The following is a 27,173-nucleotide window of genomic DNA, read 5'->3' on the forward strand; positions in this document are numbered from 1 at the left end:
TGATTTTTCAGTATTTAGACAGGAATGCAGATTCAAAAAAGAACTTCTATGAGAATCTACGAGTTCCACATTTTGGCTGTCGCCATCTCTGTGTTTACAAACCTGATGTGAGGCGCGAGACATGGCTCTAACTCAGAAGACATCCGATGATCACCATCAATCACAAAGTAGCTGTCCCCTAAACCCTGCTGTTCTTTAGGGGAACGCCATGCTTGAAACTAACGACTGACACGATGTACTCATCATGAAAGTAAGTACTGAGAGTGAGTATAGACTTCTATACAACTAGAATTCTTTTTGTAGTTCATCCTGCTGCCCGTTGGTAACTAAAAAGGAAAGAACGTGTGCTTCTCTTCAAGTAGCCAAAACTCTTTTTGTAAGTCTTTAATCGTGTTGTTTAGAGTGAGCCTCACGTGGCCATTTGAGGTACTGCAGTTTTCTCTGTTGGCTTCATTTTTCAGCCCTGGGGGTTGCTGCTCAGCTTTTGAGTGAAAACTGCTGCTTTTTTAGACTGAAAACTGAAACCAAAACAACCCTTTGGTTCACTGAAGATGTAACACACTAAAGGAAGGCCCTCTGCTATGACTTCCATTCCAAGCGAAGTGACAGTATTAGTTCTGGACCAGTTTTTCAAAACTTCCTCTCCTAAGAAAACCACCAGAGAGATTCTGGCCCACTTAAAAAGGCCTGTTCAAAGGGAGAGCTCAGAGAACCAGTAACAAGTCCGTGTTAATTCGGTCAGAGAGGGAGAAACTTCCTTCCATAGGATGATTCAAGTTATTTCCCTGGACATAAATAAAATTTCCAGAATCATCTGGTGGGCTTGATTGACAGTGGAAGGTCAGGAGTGAGAATCTCCCAGTGGAAAGATTGCAATCACAAACTGTGGTCAATATTCATTTTATGTTTGAACTTTTTATCAAAGGGCTCGGCTTTAACTTTCTGGATGAAGTGTATCGACAGCTTTTCCAGTGAAGCAGAATGTGACATGGTGACTCACATTCTGGCCCAACGTTTGTTTGAAGATTTTCTGGCAAAGCTCGAGGCTTCACTGCGACAAGAGCAGAATGCCACTCATCTTTGTCGGTAATGGTGTTTTTAAACATGACAAGAAACAGAAAACGTCAATAATTTCTAATGATGAGAATAACACTCAAAGATTATTAGAAGGTTAAGCTTTAAAATATAAGAAGCTTTAAAATATATGTGTTGTAAAAAAAAGTAATTTCTTAAATTGTATTTATCTATATCGACAGTTTTGTTCAAGTGAATTTGTGCCAGTGGAAACTGCAATTTCACTACCAAGTCCCTTCAATAGCAGTTATACAGACATTGATCGAATAAACAATCAGACTTCATCAGCAGACGGAGTTCCTCCAGTTGTCATAGATTTATAGACAACCACTTTCCGTTGGCTGATGAGGATGCAAAATTAAAAAATCATTTTTGTTTTCTTTTTCTAAATCAATACTTGAGTTGAAGCATTTCAGTGAGGTAAATAAGGTTTAGTGCCGCGCACTGACTCTAGAAATGAAGAGAAAGCCCAAAAGAAGCAGAAAAAAAGAACATAATTTTGTTTTTTTACGGATGCAGTTTTCAACTTATAACAACTATGAAATGTATTCTTGAATAAAAATATTTCACCGCATAAACGGATTTATTGATAGATGTAGACAATACGCCTGTTGCATGACCAGTCCAGTTTGTTGTCCACCCACAGCCCGTGGTACTCGTACATGTTGACCACCTCCACCTCCTCTTCCTCTATCTGAACTGGCAGTGGACCTGCTCTGGACCTCCCGAAGTCCACAACCAGTTCCTTGGTCTTTGAGGTGTTGAGTTGCAGGTGGTTGGTGTGACTCCATGTGACAAAGTTCCTCACCAGACTCCTGTACTCCTCTTCTTGATCATCCCAGATACACCCCATGATGGCTGTGTCGTCTGCAAACTTCTGAATATGGCATAATTCAGAGTTGTAGCAGAAGTCAGAGGTGTACAGGGTGAAGAGGGGACAGCACAGTTCCCTGTGGTCTGTCGGTGAGGTAGTTTGAGATCCAAGCGACCAGGCAGGGGTCCACCTGCATCCTGTTTAGTTTTTCCCGAAGCAGACAGGGCCGGATGGTATTAAAGGCACTTGAAAATTCAAGAAACAGGATCCTGACTGTGCCTTTTCCCTTGTCCAGGTGTGAGTGGGCTCTATGTAGGAGGTACAGGAAGGCATCCTCCACTTGTCTGCCTGCACGTCTTTTTTGTATTTGGGATTCTAGTCTATTCTTTAAGTTCTACTTTTCCACGCTGTTGGACTCAATTCTGCTGCCAACACTATGGACAAGTCACTTTCTTGCCCATCTTCTGAAAGCCAATCGAAAGATGAACCACCTCTTACTTATCTTATACATTAGTTGAGTAAATAATTTACTACATGAAGTAAAATACATAACTAGTGTATAATTAGTATGCTAGAAATGACATAAGTAGTGTGAATCATTTGGTTTATCCACATTTTTAACATGAGTTCAGACAGAGCACATCATAACAGCTTGGCACTATTTTGTACTTATGTATTTATCTATTATTCTTTTCTTTTCTTTTAATATCTGTTGATGCAACTGATTGTACAGTAAAATATTTTTAAATGACAATTTGCTTAAAATTCCTTCAGACACCTTTGAGGATATGCAAAAATGTGGCTGTGCTTTGTTCTACCTCCTGCAGGAGTATCTTAAAATATACATTGTTTCAAATTTTACTACAATTGGAGAAACAGTGCTTCTGAGAACGTCTGACAGTTCAGTGGACTGACAAGACTTTATAGAAATACTGTGAGAAGCAAAAGCAAACTCTTTCTCCATGATGTTGTAGTGAAAGTTGAAATCTTTAAATGACTGACTTTGTACCAATAGGGAATGATTTGTTTTTTTGTGCAATCAACCTCTTATCACAGCGCTGTCAAGTTGAGGAGCATCATCAAGTTCTCCAAGAGGTTTTTTGCCACTTTAGCCTCCAATTTAATTGGATATTTATCCCTGTATTATACAGCCTTACCACTCTTCTCTCTATCTGCCGCTCCGTGCCTCTGCAGTGTGTGGGCAGAACTCGATGAACAAGCTGTTAATAAGGTTTTAAGAACTGTAATTTGAGTCCTATCCAAACGTGATCAGGCTGAGAGTTCACATGACTCATCTATGTGGACTTTAAGGATAGAGATTGTTGAAGTGTCAGGATGTCATCGAGCAAGATGCTGAGAGAAGAGGCTGAAGATGGGAATATATACTGAAGCACGGGCCTGGAAGTGACAAGAAGTGAGCTCAAGTGAGAAAATTCGGTTGGATGGTGGTGCGAATGGATGGGTGTAGACCAAAACTCAAAGCTCAAGTGTGACAAATTGGAGGTGTGAAATTTAATATGTGTGTACAAAACAAGCTGTTGACCTCAGTAGACTACATTTGAACTCACCGGTCACTTTAGTAGGTGCACCTGTTCAACAGCTTAGTCACGCAGATATCTAATCAGCCAATCACATGGCAGTAATTCAATGCCTTTAGGCCTGTAGACTTGCTCAAGTTTAACCTAGGCATCAGATGGGGGTAGAAATGTGATTTAAGGGACTTTTAGAGTGGCATAGTTTCTGGTGCCAGACGGCTCATCTGAGGATTTCAGAAAATGTTGATCTACTGGGATTTTCCCATGCATACCATCTCTAGGGTTTACAGAAAATGGCCCAAAAAAGAGAAAATATTCAGTGTGCGTTAGTTCTCTGGGTGAAAATATCTTGTGGATGTCAGAGGTCAGACATGGACTTCTTCAACTGATAGCAAGTAACCTAAGGTATGTACATTTGGATGGTAGGATCAGAATTTGGTGTAAATATTGGGGATGCTCGTGTTGGGGATATTTTCTTGGCACACTTGGAACCCCTTAGTACCAAAAGAGCATCATTTCACCTACGTGAGTATTGTTGCTGACCATGTCTATGCCTTTATGAACACAGTGGTGGCTCATATCGTCCAAACCTTGGTGCTTGAACATGACAGTGAGTTCACTGTACTCAAATGGTTTCCACATTCAGCAGATCTCAGTCTAATAAGAGTACCGTTAGGATGTGGTGGAACAGGGGTTCATGGATGTGCAGCTGACAAATCTGCAACAACTGTATGATGATCTCATGTCAAGAAGGACCAAAATCTCCGAAGAATGTTTCCAACACTTTGCTGAATCTATGCTATAAAGAATTAAGGCAAACGAAGAACCAGCATGGCATTAGCAAAGTGTAGCTAATGAATGGACTGATGAGTGCATGAGCACTTTTCCTGGTAATATTAACCATATAGTAAAAGCCACATACACATAACCAGTCACTTTAAAGCTTTTTAAAGATGCAGCATTCACACAGCAATGACGCATCAAAATGTATCACTTTATCATTTTGACTTGCAGCCTGAAGAAGCTGCAAGTCATTCTGCCGCTAGATTGAAATTGCAATTAAACCTAACTAAGATCAGTTTAATAATTTGTGATTTTAATGACTGAGACTTTGATGCTGACCTGTACTACAGAATATATAAACCAGGATATCTCAGCATTATTTATTTATTTATTTTACCTTTTCTATGTCAAGTGATTTGTGGGTCACTGCAAAGAAGGAAGATGCACAGCTAAATTCACAGGAATTTTTAACTTATATAGTAATCATTTATATCCACTATACGGAATAATAATTATTGCATATTTAGAATAATTATATGAGTAATATGTACAGTATACAAGTGACTTCATACAAGCAGGAGCTTACTCACTTGATCCTGGGAGGAGATGCAAATTCCTTGGAAGGTGTGTCGGGAAGGCCATCAGGACTCTGCCACCTCAAATATGTCACTGCTTGCTGTGCTGACCTTGTGAATGAGGGAACAGCTGAAAGTACTTTTTAGTATATATGGTGTCTATAAGAAAAAATATGAATGTTAGTGTCAGTAATGTTTATATAGGTGTATTTTTACACATGTGCATGTTGTACTACAAAAACCAAACAAAGCTGATGGCATATGCAAACAAGGAGCCAAATGCTTTGGCCACAGAGGTGTGGACTTTAAATGGTTTAGATAATGCAGAACACTGGTCAGGTCTTCTGGCACATCAGACATTTGTGTCTCCATAACATCCAGCATTCAGTATTTTAATTTCACAAAATTACCTGCAAAGTTGATATTCTACCCATCATTTTAATCTTGACAGCTTGTGTTTAGTTTATTTGGCATGCTAGAAAACAATTACCTGGTAATTATACGCAACCTTAACTAACTCTTCTACAATGGGAGGGGTGTAATGTCAGTTCTGTTTGACATCAAGCTAAGATGGGCCAAAGAGGTTATTGTGATTGGTCTGATTTGCCTGTTTATTAGGATTACACAGACCGTTATGAGTTATTAAGTATTTTATATAGATCCAGTCATTTTTGTTGAGATTCCTTATGACTCAATGTGACATGTGGCCAAATTGGACATTTTGCATCATATACTCACGAGGATATGGGCCTGACATGCAGTGTCCGACTGCTCCGCATATCACAACATGTTCAGAGCAAAAAGCTGTACAACAGACCTCTTTATTGGATTTATTAAGTTGTATTCAGACACTCAAAATGATCAGCCCATCACTAGTAATGCTGTTTTTACATCATTAAAATTCATTGAGCTGTAAGAGAGACCACCAGTTAGGTTAATTATGCTACTTCCTTATAGCCATAAGGTTAGCAAGTCCAATACAGTCCATCATATAAAATCGAAGGGCAGTCATCAATAATTAAAACATGATCAACACTGTGCAATGCAATAAAAGTTCCTTTCAAACACGACCATGGACCATTTCTGAGAAAAGTAACAAGACACCAGAGAGGGATTTTGTTAATAACACTACATATACCTAAAAAGACCACCACTGCTTAACATTTGACCAGTTTGTGACAAGGTCTAGAATGTAAATAAAAGAAGAAAAAAAATGCAGACCTATACTGAACTGTACAATTGTTCGGCATCTCTAGATAAATTTCCTGGTGAGCTTGCGAGCTCTGCAAGCTGTACTAAAGGAAGAAGACAACATTGCGACATTGCACCCTATAACAACATTAGAGTTTTTCGTTTTTTCCCCCCCACAGACTCGTGACATGGGGTGATAGTCCAATTTTCTGTTTGTATGCTGTCTGAATTTTTAAAACCACGCCCCTCCGTTCATCTACATTACCCAAACTGATGCAGGTTGACTACTGGCCTGAATGGAAACAGAGCAGGTTAGATAAGCTGAAAGTTTAAACATATCGCTAGTCATACATTCAAGTCTTTGCAAAACAGAATGTTCGGCACTCTTACGGTTTCCTGTTGATTTCTCTCTCTATGTCACTCCAAGTTTTTACTATGACACTGTGATGACAACATAAGAGCCTTCTTTAGGTCAAATTTTAGGTCAAACTCCACATTTTCGGCACCACGAAGGCTTGTTGTTGGGTATGATGTACAGAAATCTGACAAGCGTTGCTCTATGCATGGTTGCACATACTCAGGAGTCACATGTTTATAAAGACAGTTTCTTTTTTCCTTCTTCTTCTTCTTCATGCTAGAATTTATTCAAACACCAAACAGTACCCAAATTTATTTTCCACAGTCTCCCCTAAATGAAGTCCTGGAGGGATGCATCTTCTTGTGTAACAGATGTGAAGAGGAAGGGAAGGGTTGTTGGTTTGCACGATAATCATTTCCTGGCACCACTGAGACACCCAAGTGGCTCACAACAAACAGTCTGAGAATCCAGGCACCTCAAGATGGGGACAATTTGTTTTTTTCCAAATAGTGAGCACAGAGAAAAAAAAAAAAAAAAAAACCCCAACCAAAAAGAAAAGATTAACACACACGCGCGCGCGCGCGCACACACACACACACACACACACACACACACACACACACACACACACACACACACACACACACACACCAAGAAGCCGACCCTGCCAAGTGGCAACACCTTCTCATCAGAAACTCATACAAAACATAATCACACGCTCATGGGTTTTTCGCTCGCTCATCTTTCTTAACCAGGGTTAGTCTTCCAAGTGAATATGAGATAAAAATGTGTTTTTCTTTTTTTGTCTTTTTTTTTTTTCCTTTAGGCGTTGTAGTGATACATGCATCCATTATACTGATATACACTTCTTAAAAAAAGTTTAAAAAAAAAAAAGAAAAAAGAGAGAGAACATCAAAAAAAAAAAAAAAAAAGTATTAGAAATGCAGCTATACAGAGTCTTTTAGCTATTCCAGGGGAGTGAGGTTGAAGTCAGGTCTGACGTCAGAAAGCCAAGAAGCCCGATGTCCAGATGTTGTTCAGGTGAGAAGGAAGGGAGGAGCCAGAAGGAGGAGAGTGCATTTGTGTGGGGAGCATGAGCAGGAAGAGCTGGGTTAGTTAGCGCAGCATGGGCGGCTGGTGGGCTGAGCAGTCTCTGTCAGGTCCACTCCCCGGTTCCGTCCGGTGCTGGCTCCGGTCACTTGAGGCTCATTCTTGGGTAGTTTCTTTGCTGCAGTGAGAAAGACAGCGGATCAGTAATGCACCTACAGAAATTTTAGACAAGCAAAGACCACAACCTGACAGGTGATTACATCAAAAATTATTTGAAGAGTAACTTCAAATAAGCCCATTATTTTTGATACATTTTAGATAATACCTAATAATTTTTTCCAGTTGTAATTTTAGCTTTCAGAGATATATTCGAGATAAAATGTCTTTCATGTTCGAGTCGGTTTTGCAATAATGCTGTCACGACCTCCCTCTCTGTTTTTGCCCCTCCACAAAAGTCCAAATTTCCTTCCCAAAGCAGCGTGTCAGGGTGAAGAACCATTATGAGAAGTCGCTTTGAGATATTAATTAACTTACTAAGCAAATAATATGAGCCCTAAAATGTATTTTTGAAAACCCCTGAAAAGTATCTAGCACTGATTTCTGGCACAGCCTATATGTCTGTGTGAACAGTCACACCCCAACTGTTGCAACAATGCTAATGTCAGGGCAGGAATGCAGCTAACAGCTCTTACCAGCCATGCAGACATGACTGGTATTGTTTTTACTCTGAGTCATTGTCTCATCATGGCCACATGTGAAAACCACCTTTGTGCTAGTTCTTACAATAGGTCTCTAAGTACTTTGGCGGGTGTTAATTTGTCCAGGGATAGATTTTGTCAACACGATGTCATAACTTGCCATGACCTAGTCATGACACTTTAGAGGAGTGTGGCTAGGATCAAAATGAAGGTTTAGTCGGAAGATAGGTGTGGCCCCACACCTCAGTGGCGCTCTCACAGCCAAATGGTTTCCATTTTTTCCCCCTCCCTTTTATAAAGACTGATCCGCTTATAGTCTACTCAAATACTTTCTGATAATATATTATTTTGCCTATTAAATGTTTAGAATTTCTCACACAGTGTGTGTCCATCATCAGTTAAAACATCTGGATGAAAAAGCAAAAAGCACTTCCACAGAACTGAGAGCAACTAATCAAGACCTTTCGCAATTTAAAAATAACTTGACAGCGCTCTCTGGTGGACAAACTGTGTACTGCCTCAGTGATTACACCTCAAACTGCATTTTACAGTGCCAGCTGGCACACCACATTCTGCAAGACATTCCACCGAGTAGACTAAATAAATACAAAACTCAACTAAATATAGTTAAGCTTTCAGAAGCTGCATCACAGTCCCGACTGCATCTCTCAAACTTCCTTCAGCAACATGAAAGCTTAGCCGCGCGTCAACTCTCTGAGACCAAAACTAGATTCAGATTACAATATCTGTTCAAATGCAACATTACTCGAGGTTGCTGACAAAGTTTCAACAATCGGGGATAAAGATGGACGACTGAGTGAGCACTATACAACATATAATTTCAGAACCTGATGGATTAACTGCTATGGACCTAGTTGCAAACATCCCGCGTTACAAGTATCCACCATTTATCTGTGAATACACGAGTCATTTAGCAGCTGCTAACAAACCACACAGTTCACTTTAAAACCCGCCGGTTCTTGCTAACACTCTGCAGTGGCTTTTTTTCACTGATCCAGCTCATTAATGACAGATGATCACCTGCATATAAATACTGCACACACTCATTTAATATTTGCCAGGTTTATGGATTGAAGCCAACCGACTGCCCAGTAGTGCATTCCGGTAGCCTAATATTACACAACCTGCACTCAAATGCACACTTGGATGAAGGCAGTAAGAGCCTCTTGTGCACTTTATCATACAAATGCACACCCTGAGATGAATCCTACAATATTATATTTACACAACACGACAGGTGCACAGCCACTATCATTTCCTGTTAGTAAGGATACTTCAGAGACGTTTCAGTGTGCTTAAATACTACAGCTAGTGACTGGCTCTGAAGGTCACGAGCAGTATTTCACTTCATATTTGAAGTCCTGCGGCGGAGACACTTACCAATGGCCATGAAAATCTCATTCACATTCATAGAGGTCTTCGCTGATGTTTCCATGAAAAGCAAGCTGTTGTCATCTGCGTATGACTGTGCATCCTGTGAAGGTTACACCAAAATTATTAGTTTTTCATAGTTTGAACTGACAAAGCAAGGAAGCAGCAGAGAAAGCCAAGTAGGCATGTTCCAAGCAGAGGATGTTTTTCTCTCGGCAGATTATTAACGACAATTATTCCAAGAATTATTTACTGTTAGCTTCAACAAATCCTGCCACAAAGTCTACTTTATTTGAAGATGACTTTGCGGCTCTGCGCACATCTTGAAGTTAATTAAGAAGACAAACCTGGAAGTCCAGTGCTCTCTTGTTTGCGAGATCAGCCTTGTTCCCAGCCAGGGCTATTACGATATTTGGACTGGCTTGTCTCTGAAGCTCTTTAACCCAATTCTTTGCCCGTACAAATGACTCCTGGAAAACAGATCAGGGAGGGGTAAGTGGAGGGGCTCAATTAGTGAAAATAGCAATAAGGCCTGTGTGATGGACGATAACAGGGAGACTTTCCCATGATGTCCGATTTGTCTATCTTTTAAAAAAAGTTCCAGGGGACACAATCATTATAGTGATGCTTTTGATGAGATATTACAGTAAACATCACAGTGTGCAGAGGCTGTACTACAATGACTTATGCAGCACAATAAACAAATGTTGCATTCAGCCCGATCTCTTTAAAACAGGGATGTCCAACTCCAGGCCTCAAGGGCCGGTGTCCTGCAGGTTTTAGATGTCACCCTGGGTCAACACACCTGAATCAAATGATTAGTTCATTACCAGGCCTCTGAAGAACTTCAAGACATGTTGAGGAGGTCATTTAACCATTTAAATCAGCTGTGTTGGATCAAGGACACATCTAAAACCTGCAGGACACCAGCCCTCGAGGCCTGGAGTTCGACACCTGTGCTTTAAAAGATTACCACCTTTAATAATAATAAAGAAATGTCAAAGCGCTTTATAGCTTTCTGTGCTTTGCTTTTATTAAAAGATAAGGGGAACGACTACTGACTTTGTCACTAAAGTAAAACCTACAGGAGAGAATAATGCTGACTTTAAACTCTGCTCTGTTCTATATTCGATTTGACTTGTATTAGCTTTTACACAAGAATGACTCACACCTATCCACATACATACAGTAGATGAAAGGAAAAATAATCTCTCTACATCCACATTTTAGTCATGCAGGCCAGGAAGCAATGCAACTTTCAGGTAATATGATATGTACGATAAAACTAGATTAGCTGCTCTCTTACTGGCAGCTGTTTCATTTATTTATCAGTTTGTTTAAAATGCTATCTATCGTGCTTTTCCCTTTTTCTCTCATTGGATATTGTTATGCTGGATCTCCACAGTACACACAAAAATCGACATTGACATTTGTGAAAGTAATCCCTGTGAGCCCAAATCTCAGACTTCAGGCTACTCTCTTTCAGCCACTCTGTTCTACTCTTGGCCCTGTATGTTGTCAGTATTAATCAGCCTTATGGTCACATCAGGCCCACAGCTCTGACTGAACACAAACTCCACCCACCTGCTGTTAGAACGTTTTGTTTACAAGGACTGAGAATTGTTTGAGATTCATTTTTTAATTTTCTTCCATATTTTTTGTTAGAATTCTTCCATTTTTAAGGTTAACGTTTTCCACCTAATGTCCAACTTTCTGTTTGAATTTGGTATTCTGCTTTTGCTTGGCTGTCACAGCACTTTGTAAACTCTGCATTTACAGGTGCTACACAACTTAAGTTCTTATTGTTAAAGGGCGGAGGAAGCAAGTTAAAAGAGCTCGTCTCAGCTGAGACTAGACAAGAGCTGAGAGGTTACACCCACTAATGTCCAGCAGAAGGTAAACAAGGAGGATCTGGAACTATGAATCACACAAAGCTACTCTGAGTTAAGAATAGGAGCATGAAGCTGGAAATTAGCATAATAGGTTCCCTCTAGGGCTGTTGAAGCAGACAAACATTGGAAACAGGACAAATCGTTAACCTGCACACTGTCTACATATTAAACAGAGAATAATATGTTCTCTTTGTCATGAAAATATGCTGACATATAACGCGTCCCTGACAATGCCCCCGGGAGACATCTAAGGTCTAAGCACTGTCTGCAAAACATTGTCTGTTGAGTGATGAGTCATTTCTTAATGTGTCAGGATACCAAAATAAGGTTCTGTTTTTAGCTTAACCACTGCTTAGAAATATTAAGGTGGAAAGCCCCACTACTTCCTCATCTTCGACAACAAAGTTGTTTGAGCTAGCAAAGGTAAATGAAAACAGGTGTGCCAACAGCTACACAGACATAAGCCTGGAATCTGACCAACCTCATTTGTAATATCATAGACCACGATGGCTGCCTGTGCACCCCTGTAGTACATGGGAGCCAGACTGTGGTAGCGCTCCTGACCGGCCGTGTCCCAGATCTCAAACTTGACTGTTGTGTCGTCCAAACATACCGTCTGAGTCAGGAAGGCAGCTGCAGGGGTACAAAGCAGACGGACCAGTGACAAGTGGGTCTTTAAATACTGAGCTACACAAATGTGTTTCAGTCAAGGTGACATGGCCCAATGTTGGAAACCAAAGGAATGACTTTGGGGATGACATTAAACATCCAAAATCAAAATGGGTGTGATTTGCTCAAAGGCACTTTTAAACCACATGTTAAACCTTAGTTTGAAAACTATGCTCTGTTTTAACTGAAATGAGAACTGTGAATAACACTTAAATGTTGTTTTTACCCAATCAGCTAATGCCAGCAGACCACTGACTGTAAAGGACTTTTTTTTTATCTTAACACACAGCCTTGGACACAGACTAGTAGTGGTGGAATGGCAGGATGATTGGATTATTTTCAGTAGTGAGTACAGTAAAGGTGTCACCTGGCGCTGAGGGTGAGATTATCAAGATAACCAAAACGCAGTAACCTAATGGACCAAAATATTTGCATAGCTGCCTGTTCTAATAAGGCATTTTTATATTGACAATTCCTCACATTCCCCCTTTTCCCAACTGAATCTCATACTGGCTACATGCTCTTTTGAGGAGTTCCAGTTTCCCCTGGTGATACTTTCTCTGTTTTACTCCAACACACCTTGATGATTCTATAGCCTTACTTCTTAAATGAACTTTAGGCTCTGGGACTATGACTCTTAGTACAGCTATCTGCATGTAGCCGTTATGTTATCTAGCATAACATTTAGTAAATATTCCATTATGTGGTTTACTGGAAGTCTCAGAGATGGCCTGTTCACAGAGCAAAAACAAACACGCCAACACTGACTTATGATGACGTAAGGATTACGTACCTCCAATTGTGCTCTCTTGGAATTCATGAAACTGACCCTTAACGAAACGAAGTACAAGGCTTGACTTTCCCACCGCGGACTCTCCTAAAAGCACGAGTTTGAACTGGCAAATCTTGTTGCCTGCGTTTGGCCCATTGGGTCGCGTGGCTCCGCCTCTACTTGCCATGTCACACTGTCTGGTCTCGTCCCCGGGATGTGAAAAACTGTAGAAAAACACCTGAGCAGGAGAAAGAAAATAAAGCAAGGTGTCATTATAAAAGAAGATCTTATTAACTGATACAAAAATGAAAGATAATAAGAATTTATGTGGTAATTTTGCCTTTGCAAAACATTTAGTCCCTGCAAAAACCAAAGTGCCAGTTCAGGGTTTTTCCTGTATTTAATACACTTTGGGGAGAGGACAAAATCTCTGGAAGCCACCAAAGTAAAATAAAAACAAAAAAAGAAAAAGAAAAAGGGAAATGCATCCCCCTGGTTAAGTAATGTAACATGCTCATTTTATCAATACACAGACCAACTGTCAACCCTAAAAGGCAGATTGTGAACCAGGACAAACCCTGCAATTGATTAGTGTTTTAAATTATTCAGCTTTAGCCTTTGGTTAATGACCCACACCACTATTCCTAAATCTAAAAATACCGCTTTTAGAACTCTTCATAAAAAGCTCCTGGAAACTACTTTTTTAAATGCATAGAGATGCGTATAGAGCTGCGTATCAGGGCAATTGATATTTGATCTGTTAAATTTTATAATGTTGTTTTAACTATATTTCTTTTAAAATAAGAAGTCCAAATCCAAAGGCAAAATGCCACGGCTAATCCCGTAAACATGAATGGAAACTTACTCTAGTTTGGTACAAATTGACACATTACACATAATTTCAAATTACCGGACTCTCATTCAGCTACAAACATTAGTTGGATGTCCGCTATAGTAACAAGCAGCAATACCAGATTTAAAGAGAGAGAGAGAGAGAGAGAGAGAGAGAGAGAGAAAACTTTGCCTGACAGCATGTTCAAAGTTTCGGAAACTGATGTCATACATATATTTATACTTGTGCCTCTAACGTTATTACCCTGTACCACTTCAACAACAATTACAAATGGCAAGTTCAACAACTGTTCTGGCAGTGAAAACCCCAACACTCACACACAAACAACGTGTGTGTGTGTGGCTTCAACTACGTGAGGCAGACAGAAAGAGGACACATGTCCACCAGTCTGGACACATGTGTGGGAAAAAGTATTTGGGTCAATTTAGTGGTTTTGTTGTTTGTCTTTCATGATTTTGTAGTCAAACAAACAACAGCCACAACAACAGATTACCTCTGTAACCTAGACATTAACCATTTCCACCATCAAACTAAACACAGAACATCGCTCCAAAAATAATTGCTGTCAACTTCGAGCGTCGAAATCGCGTTACGACACAGAGATCACCACAAATAACTTGTTGTGTTGTTGCCGAGTGGATCGTTTTAGTTGGTAGCAACTGCTAGCGTTAGCAACATAGCTAGCTCATAAGTTCAAAATGCCTAGTCCAAAACCCAATCTGCGTTTGTTATAAAGCATGATTTCGCTTGATTAACGCTGGCGTGAGTGCGGGTAGCAGCATACCAATCAAGCTTATACGCACTAAATATGACACTTACATAAGTTCTGAAAATGCTCAAACTCAGATGATGGAGATTTGGGTGTGTACAGCTAGTGACAGCTAGCTAACGTTAGCTCCGTGACGGTGAATTAGTGAAGTAGCTTATCAAGCAGCGTTTGAAAGAGAACTGCAACTGTTTGTGAGAGTAAAAGTGGATTAATGCTAATGTGTGGGTGATCTAAACGTGATGATACCTTCAGATTTATCAGCAGAACAACGTTAACTAGGCTAAGTTGTACGGCCCTTCCAGTGTCGGCTAGCTAATGTTAGCTAGCCAAATAATAGGTACTGGGCAGGCTAACGTTGTTCAGCTGCGGCCGCATCGGGAGGAGCCCTCCAGATAGCCTACAGCTAGTCAGCTAAAGCTAATATTAGCTACTTACCTATCAAAAACAGGAGCGTAGTTAATGGTAAAGGTATCTCCAGGACAGTATTTGCAGTACTTCAACGTATGTTCACAGTGTGTCGAGTATCCAACCAGCTGCTGAAACGTTAGATTTCATAAGGCTCAGCGATCTCGCTCTCCCACTTCTTTCAACTTCCCTTTTCGCATTGTACGAAGGATGATGACAGATCGTATGACTGGAATTCACAATCCGCCTGCGTATCAGGGTGGCCAACCAATCACACGCCAGGATTCATACCAAATTTATTGAAATATGTCTGTCTCCAAAATAACAAAAGAGAGTATTTACATTTTTTTTTTTTTATCTTTAAGCTAGTGAGCTAAAAGCAGGGATTGCGGTTCAAGGTTAATGCCACTGACTCAAAGCAATAAATACATTAGACAATGTGTTTTATTTTGGACAAGTTAGTCATTCACATGGTCTCCCCATTGGTTATCACAATCTTTGATTCGCTTGAAAGGTATTTTAAACCAAACTAGAGTATTAAGTTGAATTGCTGAACTATGTTGCTAGGCAACGGTACTTAAACAGGTGCACAGCTCTGCGTCCGAGCACGACAGAAACCCGTTTGGCCTTAAAAACTTCCCATACCTAGTTAGAGACAAACTTTACAAAGGCTCTATCTAAATTCATTATGACTGACATTAACACGTCTAGCGAAGTGAAATGTACTGACAGAATCCGAAATATACCGAAAGTAAGTCTATTTTAAGATAGCTTATCCTGTGCTATCGTACTGCTATTGTATTGTTTTAGTAAAATAGACCTTTATTTCTCTAATATTAACCATAGTGAACTTTTTTTTTTCTTTAATGCAGGCCGGGAAATTAATACCTCCAGGAGACAGTGTCAAAATCTGCTTACGAGAAGTGGAAAGAGTGAGTTCATTTTTATGTGTTTAGACATGGCATTCAGAGCATCCGGAAGTGGGGATAATTGTTGGAAAGTATAACTTCCAAGTGAAACCCCCCCCCCCCCGAAAAATCACTTGAAGCTCTTTGGACGTCTCTATCTATTATCTCAGTTTAAAACAGTTGTTTTACATCTGTTGGGATTATTAATCAGATTTATTATTTTTTTTAGACAAAATGTGTGAAATTGTGGGTTAACTCTTTCCCTGTAAATTTCAGCCCACGACTCCACCGGTGGTGAGGAAATTCCGCAATAGCAACCAGCCCGGACCAGGAACTATCCGAGTCCACACAGGGAAGGCAAATGACCCAGATGTTGGCAGCACTCTTGTTCATGGTGTCATCACCAAAGCACCCCTCACTGTGAGTATGAGCTTCCTGTGATTGTTAAAGGGACAACAGGGAAGGTTTTTAACTAAACTGAAATTTGATAGGTTGATATTTTGTTTAGATCATGACCAATGACTCATGTATTGCTCTGCTTGGTAGTGGATTTAAGGCTCATATAACTTAAATGGAATTGACACAATAAATGAAATGGCATTTATACAGTGCAGAAAATTAAATATAATATAGTATATAAAATTTTCTGGACACACTGTATATTTTTTATTCCATATATATGGAATTTATTTATTTTGTTTTGTTTATACTGCTGTACATCTTTGATGTATGGTAGTACTACAATTTCCTTCACTATTTTACAAAGTATGACTGTGCAATCACAATAAAAAGTTACACTTGAACTAGCACTTAAACTAGCACTTGCTACAAATAATATCCTGTATGTAACTGTGTACAACTGTACTGTTGTTTAAGTTGGACTTTGACTTTGACTTTAGTGACTTAAGTATGGAAGGAAGGAAGTCTCACCACCTTACAGTTGATAAAGTAGTAATAGATTTCATTTCAAGATTTGGAGGATGCTCATATGTGAATTTTTACCTTTTGTACATCAATTTATGATAAAAAAAATGTCAAAAACATTGGCAAAAGTTCAAACTATCCTGGATTAAAATACAGTGAGGCTCTCACTTATTCTGTTTTTGTTATCCCTGTTAAGTTTGTGTTCAAATGTGTATGATTTACTTTTGTTTGTACTCTTCATGATTTATGACAAGCTTTAGAGTGCAGATATCAGATATAAGGCTACTTTTGTGCACATTCAAAACCAGAGGTGTGGACTCGAGTCACATGACTTGGACTCGAGTCAGACTCGAGTCATTAATTTTATGACTTTAGACTTGACTTGAAAAAATGTTCTAAGACTTGTGACTTGACTTGGACTTTTACACCAATGACTTGGGACTTGAATTGGACTTGAACCGGTTTACTTGAAAAGACTTGATATTTTACCCCAAATATAAAATTTAACATGCATATTATATAGAGATTGAAAATGTGACGTCATTCACGGGTAGAACCGCAAAGGATTCTGGGAACTCGTGGCAAGCGGTACTAGCGCATGCAGGCTTTCAATTGAAATCAGTCACACAGCGATAAAAAGAAACACAAAAATGTCAAGAAGCTGTTGTATTATTAACTGCAATAGCCGGTCGCATGACAGCCACGGGAAGCCGACGGGTAAAGAGATCGGTTGTTATCGGATTACGTCGTTGAAGAGAAATTGTTCGAGCCATGTTTCCGAAGTAACAAAGACGCGACGGATGGTCTGGATTGCAGCCATTCAAAGATCAAATATAACATCCCAGAACCCTCCAGCTCACAGGTTAGTCTGCTCCAAGCATTTACACAAAGGTCAGTGTTTTTTAGTAGTTAATACGTCATTTTTCTTAACATAATTGGTGATATAGGTTACAAGCAAGTCTGGCGCTGAACAGAAATGGTCGCGCTATGCTCCTTTGTTTATTGTGCATAAATAGTGAATTGTCCTGACACAATATTGCGTTTCGCTTCTGTTATTATGGTACATTGACAAAAACATATACTTTTATTCACAGGATCAAACAGGTTTTTTGTATCACTAATTGCCCAGTACGATTACAGCATACAGTATTATTGTCACTGCTACATTTCTGTGATGGGTACCAGAAATTATTTCCACTACTAATTAATTACCGTTGAGCTCAAAGGTCCTATTAATAAACGGTTAACGAATGTGTATTTATGACGACGATTTGTGAGACTGGTAAACTTATGATACGTACGATGGTCTTTCGTTCTACACGGTGCATTTCAAGGTCCTGCACCCATCCGTCGGTAAACTGTACCTGGACTTGTTGCAGTGACCTGAAGTTACTAAACTTCATGAGTGTGTGCACTCACTCCAAGAACCGTATGATTATAAATATGCATATAAATATGCTATGATGAGATAGCTGACTTCATCTAACTAACAAATGTTTTCCAGGCTACGTTGGTGATTCAGTTTTTTTTAATATGTATGATATTTTTGTCATGCGATTTTAAAGCTGGTCCTACAACCGCATCCAAGAATAACATGCAGCTTATCTCAGAACTGTCGGTGAAAATTATTCTTGGAGCTAGGTTTAATTGAGCTGCATTTTAAAGAGGTGCAATTTCACAATTTGTGTATATTTTCTAAGTTCACTATTTTGTCATGTGTTGAGAAAAACACAGATTTAAAAATTACATGGTCTAATATTTACATTTAGCATATAACTGCAACATTATTTTTTCGTTTTTTTTTTTAAAGACTCGAAAGGACTTGAAATTCAAAATTTCAGACTTGTGACTTGACTCGGACTTTTACACCAGTGACTTGAGACTCGACTCTGACTTGCCTGACATTACTTGAGACTTGACTTGAGACTTGAGGATAAAGACTTGAGACTTACTTGAGACTTGCAAAACAATGACTTGGTCCCACCTCTGTTCAAAACACACACATACAGTATACAGGACTGCGCTGTGCACATTGAAGAGAATGGCAACCTCAACATTGAAGTTTACCGGAAGCCCACACACACGGACCAGTACCTCCTCTTTGATTCCCATCACCCTCTGGAACACAAACTTGGGGTAATTAGGACCCTACACCACCGGGCAGAACATGTTCCCTCTAAGCCTGAAGGGAAAAAGAAGGAACACACACATGTAAAGGAAGCACTTAAAACATGCGGTTATCTTAATTGGGCGTTCTCTTTCGAGGATGCCAACGTTCACATTTTGGACAGAGAGGACAGATGGTTTGAAAGAGGAGTGAAAGAAGCCATTTACGTCCCCTGTGAGCGACCATCTTTGAACAGAGGCGGTGGTTTACGACACCAACTCTCTGCCATCTATAATCCAGTTTTGAGATCCCTTCCCAGACGCCTTAACGCCCACTCACATCCTGGGCCATCTGACCTCAGGAAATCACATGATAGGGTGGGGCCAGGTTTCACAATGAGCTCACCCGAAACCCTGGCTGATTGTGACCCACACCCGCTTTCACACCTTGGCTCATGTGATTAGGTAGAGGATCATCAGGGGTCTTTTGTCCCTCTTTGGGGGGAAACTCCCACTGGGTTTAAATCTGGGACTCTCCACCATTTGACCCTTAGAACTGAAGAAGCTTCTCGGATGAGAGGTGAAACGTCTTCAAGCAACTTAAAGAAGTCCAGACCCTTTTCTTTCCAAGCTCCTTTGACTACAATGACCTGGATGACTGAGAACCTTCACAGACACACATACAGTATCTGTGTTTTGGGATGCTCTTTTGGACTTGAGCACATATCAACTGAGATTGATAATGATCAACAAATTATAAGGGATGGAAAATATTAATGTAGGATTACTTAGGAAATGATCAACAACACTTGAAAAAGCACTGGCTCACTACTTACTGGCTTTGTCGTAGAATGAAAAAGCCTAATATTGGACCTTCTCTTCCATTTTCCTTCTTTTCTGACCTGCCTGTGTGCACATGGCATTAGAGGCGAAGCGGTGCAAGAGGATGTATTTGTACGTTTGTATGTTGGAAGTAAAAACGATCTACCCCTGTCAGACGCATTTATTGTACTGCTGTATTATAGTGGTTTCCCTAAGTAAGTCATTTGCTTTTTTCATGATTTTATGTTACCCCTCAAATTGAATTTTCCTAAGAAGCAGACATTGATGATGGTTTTTCTATTTGCTTTCTGGAGTTTTCTCTGTATTCACATCTGTTTTGTGATGTCACCGTGTTTGGAAGCTGGTGCACAATGTTGCTTTGAGTAGAAAATTTAAAGTATACAATGACACATTTAGAATACTGACTGACAATAATCGTTTTACATCATTCCTACAGAGTGAAAGCTTGCTAAATCCATCCCCAAAGACCTTGTTCCAGCAGAAGTTACAAGAACTAAGTGAATCTGTATATGCCTCAAATAAGAAGGCTCCTCTAGGCAGATCATGTGTCCAACGTTCTGAACTCCCCCCATTGTGTAATGAGAAAACTACATTTGGCATAAAAACAGTAAAAGGTATGTATAACATTAAATAAGTCAAAAGCTAATAAAACAACAAGAAAGTTGGTTTAACCTCCTAAGACCGAAACTCATGGCATGCATTTTTAATTTCTCTTTGCTATTTGAGCTATTTGGGACCTGATGAATGTAAAAACAAAGGATTACGTGATTTTCTTTTATTTTTTTACCTGAGTTTTGTTTCTAAGAAAAATGTGATCCACATATGAGGACATTCACTTTAAATTTTGATAGAACAGTGGCAGTATAATGTCCTTGTAAGTGGATATCGGGCTCTTGTAGGGCAAAATTTAGTATTTTGGTCTAGACAACCCAAAATGTGATGTCCACATATGTGGACACCAGGTCCCAGGAGGCTAAGTTTGTAATGGTTGTGTGCTGTCATTGAAACATTTTAAAACTTTTACATTTTTTGTTTTACATTCTAAGTTTTCTTATATTTATATATTTTTCTTATATTTCTTTATATATTTTCTGACTATCTCCCGTTCCTTTCATCAAGGTTTGGGTGTGCGTGAGATTATTAACCCTGCAAAAACAGCACAGGAGGTAGAGAGGGAAGCTGAGGTGGCACATGATGCTTACATCCGTAGCCGTAATGCCTATTTTGTTGGTAAGAATGAAGAAAATCATACTATTGATGCTGTCTTTACTCTTTCCACTAACGGTCTATTTCTGGAATTCATTTCATCATTTTCACCACAGTGTGATTATCTTACTTTATTCCAGGTGAACAAATTAATAGAAATTATGACAGGACTCGTTACAGTAAAGACAGCAGGTTTGGGATCCTCACACCTCATTTCAACGATGGCCGTAATCTTGGCAAAACTCTTCATTGGCTGGGTGAATCACAGAAGTAAGCACCGAAATAAAGTGGCCATGCAGCAAATTCTTTTGTTTTTCCTTAACACTGCATATCTGCTCCTTGTCCTTCTAATTTAAAAAGTGAAAGCCAACTCGAATTGTTCATATTTTTTTCTTAGGTTTTACAATCCAGCTGCTTGGAAGAGATCTGGGAACAGAGAGAAGATAGCACAACAAATGGGCAAAACCATCGTCAAGTACTTTTTTTTTTTTTTTTTTTTTTTTTTTTAAACTGTCTGTAATGAAACATATGAGACCTGTAATTATCTCACTAAGATTTTATTAAATTTTCCCATTTCTTTTCATGTTCTTCAGGAGAGAAAAAACGTTGCCTGTTCTGCCTGATCACACGTTTGGAATGGTCTTACCACCGGATGATTTTGGTAAATTTTGTATAAAAATGTTCTCCCGCCTTACATACGGGAATATTTGGTGTGTCCTTAGAAAAAGCTTTTTCAGTTGAAGACAACAAATACTTCCTTTGCAGGCATTGGAGAGCTGATCTACTCCACAGGTCCACGGCAGTACACGAGAGGCCCAGACAGACAGCGCAGCCTGGTGAATGCAGTGAGGCATCACCTCAAGAAGGTCAACTTTGAAAACTTCCCCTCCTTGCTAAAGGCATTCAGACATTATGACAAGGTATGAATAGACTCACAACAGGTTGCCAACTTGTGTTTGATAAGTCAAAGTGCTGGTAGTAAGGAAGTCAAGCTGTTGGTTTTAAGATAAAGCCAGTGATGTGTGACTCTGTGGTAAGATGATTTTCAAAGTAATAGAGCTTTAATTCTCATTTTGCAGACTTGTGTCACACTTCTAAACACATACCGAAGTCTGTATGGGTTCAAAGGGTTGTTATTTATGAAACTAGAAACCAGTACCAAATATTTTGCCCATTGCCTACAGATTCTACATGTTCAAAATGTGTTTATAGGGATTATGAATCTGTTTTTTATGTTAATTACCAGAAAGGAAAGGGGATGATTGACAAAGAGGACCTGCGTGCAGTGTGTCATCAGTTCCAGCTGAACGTCAGTGAGTCGGTCCTGGATGACCTGATGGACTACTGTGACACAGACAAGGACGGGTTTATCAACTTTCTGGAGTTTGCCAACTTTCTCAACTGGAAAGACAAAATGCCCATCAACATTCGAGAGCAGTGCATTATTGCAAATGGTAAGAAGAAGGCAATTTAATCTATCGGTTGATTTTATGCTTCATCACAGAACTAAAACTGCACTGATACCACCGACAATATGGAATGCCAAAAGACGACAGATTTAAGTAGTTTTTACATTTTGGTCTGATTAATTTATCTGCAGAGCGTCAAACCAGCTCAGCTCCAGGTGACATAGAAAGAGTGACAGCACAGCTTCATGCCTGTCGGTTGGTTGATCTTGAGGACTTGCAGCCTGTTGAGCCAGGCAGCTCACTGAAAACTCTTAGAAGCCTTAGGCAGACAAGGGCAGCCCCAGACCACTTCAGAACTACCTCCTCCCTCATCGGGGCTGCAGGCGCTGGTCGTTTCCCATCAGGTAAGTCAGGAGACTTTAAGCTGACAAATATGTTTTGCGCTATTAAAGCTGCTTCTCGCTTTGGACAAGATTAAGGAAGGAATATACCAGGAATCCACTGTCATTCACTTCTTCTTAAACACAGATCTTCCTCATGACACAGTTCAAATCACTGTCGTACCAACTCATCAAAACCAGCCATTTTTAATAAAATCAAATACATGAGATATTTTAGATTGTGCATATTTGAAAACATCCTTTTGTATTTTAGAAATGTTTTACGTAGTTTGCTTACTTTTTACTCCCTTCCCTGTACATCATCTGGTCTCTCTTTAAATAGATGGACGTACATACGGGATCCCATCTGTGCGCTCAGATCTTCCAGCTCCTCGCATTAAAAGAGTCAGTGACAAAAACAATTATGGTGATACATCCACAGCTGGAGATCTTCTACATCCATCAGTTCATGCCCTGCAAGGTGTTTATGAGGAACATTTCTTCTGTCCTCGCAGCAAGGAGGAGGTACAGCCTATAGATGAGACTGGGGTGGCACTGTCTATCTTTCAAATCTCACCATCTTTTATTATTTGTATGAAAAAGAACATTATTGTTATTATTATTTGCCAACAGAAACAATTTTACATTTTTTTTCTGACACAGAGGAAAAAAGTTATCACAGCATTGTGCTTTTGAAGTTAGGATAAGTGAGATAAGCGTTTAAAAAGTTATTACACTATAGGTCAGTTGATGCACAACAATGGGGTCTGTTCCATAAAATAAACACCACTGATGTGGGTAATCTCATTTACTGCATCAAAGTCTGGCCCATATAATGTATCTGCCTAAGAAAGGCTTATGTCTGAGTTTTTCTTTTTTCTTTGTTTTTTAAAGATCAATTCAGAATCTTTGCTGGCAGTAAGTCAAACTCATTTCTCATGGATGCTGAACTCTGACCTCTGCCAGGGCTGCCTTTTGTCACTGATTCTGTTCAGTTTTTATGGACAGTTTTTGCTGGAGAGATTTCATGTCTTGGCTGGCTTAGGAATGACTTGGTGTCCCCCCACAATGGTGGAAGAATTACATGCATAAATACGTCTAAATGTGAAATTACTGAAGGCAGGGCTCTAGAGTGCGACCAGCAACCAAATTTTTCAATTTCGTGTGTACATTTGAAAGTACAGGTGGATAGAGAGAGGTGAGTAGCTGGAATAAAGCGATATCAATTCATTAAATCTTGAATCGAGTTTTAAATATAAATGTATTTTGCGGCAGAATCTCAGGTTAAAGCTCACAAAACTATTTGAACAACCACCAAACAGTAAATGAGAGCAGGTAAACGGATTCCACACAAAGATGTAAACACAGAGCTTGGACCCGACGCATCAGAATCAGCTTTCTCTTTCTCGGCTTTCTCACCTGACAGCATGGACATGCCGTCGGGGCTGAAAGCCGACAGCTCGCTGATTCTGAAGCATCGGTCTGCTTTGTGTTTACGTCTTTTTTGTGCTAGATTCTGAGCTGCAGGTTTTGTCTCTCTCCAACCAAATTTACTGAACCAGCAGCAAAACAAGACCCAAACTACGCTTCACATTTAATAAATGTCGTCATGAATTCCCTCTTACCTTTGCTGTTTTGCTTTCACCACGATAAAAATCACGCTGTTGTTTTTAGTTTGTTTGTTTGTTGTTGTTTTTTTGGGGTTTTTTTTACTTAGGCTTTCTCATCAGAGGTCATTTAATTTCTGCTGTTCAATACTGAAGAAATTTAAACTTTTTAAAATTATGCAAAATATGCATAATTACTACTGCAGTATATTTTCAAGGTTATCTGCTAGAAAAAGCCAGGCCAGGAAAATCTCCTTCATGTTTTTCTGTGTTTTATCCTCAGTTACTTTGATACAAAGGCATCTGCTGCTGTGATGCTACACCTCTGATAAAGCCTCACATGTATCAGTACTGATAAATGATCAGAATTATAATATTTCTGACTGTCTGGGTAAAAATTAATCTAATCGAATCGGGACCTTGTAATTCGGAATCGAATGGATTATAGAAATCAGTGACGATGCCCAGCCTTAGTGAGTAGCCTAGGCCTGACAGAAGTGGATGTAGGTGTGGGTAATAAAAAAAGATGAAAAGAACTATTGATAACTTTTTTGTTAAGTTAAGGCCTGATCCGCCTGAAATTCATAGCCAGTGCTCTGACACGGAGCCATCAATCTCTGAACGCTGAAAAAGCACAGTGTATCCAGAAAACACATTATATGCTGCGATAAATGCACTGTCCAAGTGTCCCCTCTCCCCACTGCCTTTCAGTGACAGGCAGCAGCAAACAGGTCGTCAAAGGAGGCCAATGTGATGATTAAGTTTAACATTGTCTACAATATTGCCAAAGCATTTTAAGCACAAGCACTTTTTCAGTAACTTATCTTTCTTGTAGAACTGTGCTCCAAATAAAGAACTTTGTGTTGACAAGATTGTTAGTTAATCATTTGCAAATCAATATTGTCTGTATGGACAGAAAATTTCCCCCCCAAAAAGTGCGAAGTGTAAAACTGCGGTGTTAAGCGGTGCAGTTGAAAAATTTGGGTGCTCTTAAATTTTGTGCTGGTGCGCCTAAGAAAAGTCGCACCAGCACAACCGTGGCAACAAGTTAGTCTAGAGCCCTGGAAGGTGTAGAAATACAGTATAAAATGCAAATGAAATGGTGAAAGTAATCAGGAGTCCTTCCAGAGAGCTGAAAAATAAAGTCAGAACAGAAGTACCAGAAAGTGCAGTTCCTCTAAGACCACTTAAGGCTGGCTTCAGAAGTGTGTCAGCTCCTCTAGAATCTCATGTTTAAAGTAGAGCAGATATAAACCATTTTGGTGTCCACAGCTAATTTCCCGCTTTATTAGAACATTTTTAAAAATAACTAGTTTAAACTGTAAACGCCAAATGTAGGAATAATTAAGCGCATGGCTGCTCTGAGTGTCACGTAGGTGCCAAGACACTCTTCTAACCTCAATTAATTCAAGTTACTGAACAAGACTGTCCAAGAGGTCTCCACTCATGAGTTTTCAGTTAAATTGAAGCAAGAATTTTTTATGTTAGCACTAATTAACAATCTGTGGATGCAGCTTACTAAGTCAGGTTGGTAGCCTTAGCTAATAGCGTAGCCCCCCCTCACTCTTGTCCATTTACGAGCCATTCTGGTTCCAAACACATAACCAAAGATTCAACAAACAAAATACCAACCCCAATCCGTCAAAGTTACCGTCTATAGTCCAGTCCAGTCTTTTATACATATTATGGTCTTTCTGTTATCAGCCTGCCAGATTTAAAAATATTTTACCATAGAGAGTTGGGGGCTGCCAGACTCCATTTATGAAAGAATAACAGAGCGATGACAGTGATGAGTAAGAAATGGCAGACAACAGTGTGCCTGAGCAGCTTCACTGCTTGACTTCATTGCTTGAATCTTTCTTACTGTTACTGACATATTTCTTACAGATTGCAACAATCTTCAGGAATGCTGGTGTGAATATTTCGGAGGAGACGTTTGAGGAAGCCTGGGAACTCGCGTCAATGAAGCAACCGACCAGGGAGGTTTGTGTGGAGAATTTCCGCAACGTTCTCAGGGAAATAAAAGCAATGTAATACCGAAGGGTTTTTTTTTTTTTAACACTAACAATTTTCCTCATCCATAGAAGTTTGTCCTTCTCACAAAAATTTGTTTTAGTTTGTTAGGAAAGCTTTTTTTAAACCACCATTCTCATAATTCTCACAGCTTATTGTCAGCTAAAGTCTTTTTTAAGAGCAGGAAAGAACGCTGTTTGCATTTCCTCTGTCTTTGCAACAGGGGAACTTGCAGTGCATAGGCTGTTTAAATGATTTCAGAGTCAGCTATGAAAGATCTGCATTGATATGAAAATATTCCAAAGAGACTGAGTTAAATTTGAATCCTTTCTGTGCTGCTACAGTCTTCAACAAAACAAAAACTACTGCTGATGAAAACTGCATCTTCTACACAATCGCGTGTTATATATTTTATGGATAAAGATCTACTTACCTGAATTAAAATTAAAATGTAAAAATATATAAAAAGGACGCAAGAAATGAAACTGTTTTTAAAAATCTTGACCTATTTTTTGGATTAAGGCTTTGTAGGTTGCTGCCTTTTATGTTATTTAATGAATTTGCTGGAAGCCACTTAACAGTTTCTGGCAGAACACCCATTCAAAAAGGAGGTTATGTGAAGAGACATACTGCACTTGCTGTGGTATTTTATTTTTTTCACTATATGGAATTATTTCTTGCGTCATTGAATTGGTCGTATGCAATGTTACGCTGAAGACCTGAGATGTTCTTTGAAGCTCTATTTTCATCACTGGGAACAGCAACAAACAACTTATCTCCTTTATGCATCAGAGCAGATTTTACAGCTATTAAGCACATTTTTTACTTTAGGCACTCTTGAGATTTCCTCAGAGAGCACACACAGGTGTACTTTTTCATACCAAACATCACAGATTTTTGGGTCCCATTCAAAACTTGTTTTGATCTATAGTTTGTTTATCTTGCCT

The 27,173-nt window shown here is 39.4% G+C and overlaps 2 protein-coding genes across 3 annotated transcripts; one reads left to right on the plus strand and one right to left on the minus strand.

Annotated features, from left to right (window-relative positions):
• Positions 1–5,583: 5,583 nt before the first annotated feature.
• On the minus strand, positions 5,584–15,042 carry rab5ab (RAB5A, member RAS oncogene family, b). The gene is made up of 6 exons (XM_085472221.1): positions 14,861–15,042; positions 12,825–13,041; positions 11,844–11,995; positions 9,818–9,940; positions 9,480–9,573; positions 5,584–7,558 (listed from the first exon to the last, which is right to left on the minus strand). Exons 2-6 carry the CDS (start codon positions 12,988–12,990, stop codon positions 7,443–7,445), a joined length of 651 nt encoding a protein of 216 aa, XP_085328347.1. The 5' UTR covers positions 12,991–13,041; positions 14,861–15,042; the 3' UTR covers positions 5,584–7,442.
• Positions 15,043–15,368: 326 nt separating this feature from the next.
• Positions 15,369–26,254, plus strand: efhb (EF-hand domain family, member B). 2 transcript variants are annotated; one of them, XM_085472218.1, is made up of 13 exons: positions 15,369–15,581; positions 15,703–15,762; positions 16,015–16,158; positions 20,048–20,225; positions 20,731–20,841; positions 20,958–21,087; positions 21,215–21,292; positions 21,411–21,478; positions 21,583–21,737; positions 22,064–22,271; positions 22,418–22,630; positions 22,950–23,131; positions 26,101–26,254. In XM_085472218.1, the coding sequence occupies exons 1-13, from the start codon at positions 15,519–15,521 to the stop codon at positions 26,245–26,247; spliced, it is 1,737 nt and encodes a 578-aa protein (XP_085328344.1). In that variant the 5' UTR covers positions 15,369–15,518; the 3' UTR covers positions 26,248–26,254. The 2 variants fall into 2 exon arrangements, with proteins under 2 accessions (XP_085328344.1, XP_085328345.1); XM_085472219.1 differs by lacking the exon at positions 15,703–15,762.
• The last annotated feature ends 919 nt before the right edge of the window (positions 26,255–27,173 follow it).

The sequence above is a fragment of the Copadichromis virginalis genome, linkage group LG11 (assembly GCF_057382275.1).
Source record: "Copadichromis virginalis isolate Kocher_CV1m ecotype Utaka linkage group LG11, C_Virginalis_male_GT1.1, whole genome shotgun sequence".
Classification (NCBI taxonomy): Eukaryota; Metazoa; Chordata; class Actinopteri; order Cichliformes; family Cichlidae; genus Copadichromis; species Copadichromis virginalis.

Bases quoted from the DNA above. Each gene is read 5' to 3' on its own strand.
- rab5ab (XM_085472221.1), bottom strand. From the start codon at position 12,990: ATGGCAAGTAGAGGCGGAGCCACGCGACCCAATGGGCCAAACGCAGGC. The intron at 9,574-9,817 runs GTTTGTCTTCTT...TAACCTTCACAG, and splicing joins AGAGAGCACTGGACTTCCAG to GATGCACAGTCATACGCAGA. The intron at 7,559-9,479 runs GTAAGTGTCTCC...TTCTCACTGCAG, and splicing joins TGAGATTTTCATGGCCATTG to CAAAGAAACTACCCAAGAAT.
- efhb (XM_085472218.1), top strand. From the start codon at position 15,519: ATGACTGACATTAACACGTCTAGCGAAGTGAAATGTACTGACAGAATC. The intron at 15,763-16,014 runs GTGAGTTCATTT...TGTAAATTTCAG, and splicing joins GCTTACGAGAAGTGGAAAGA to CCCACGACTCCACCGGTGGT. The intron at 21,738-22,063 runs GTATGAATAGAC...GTTAATTACCAG, and splicing joins CATTCAGACATTATGACAAG to AAAGGAAAGGGGATGATTGA.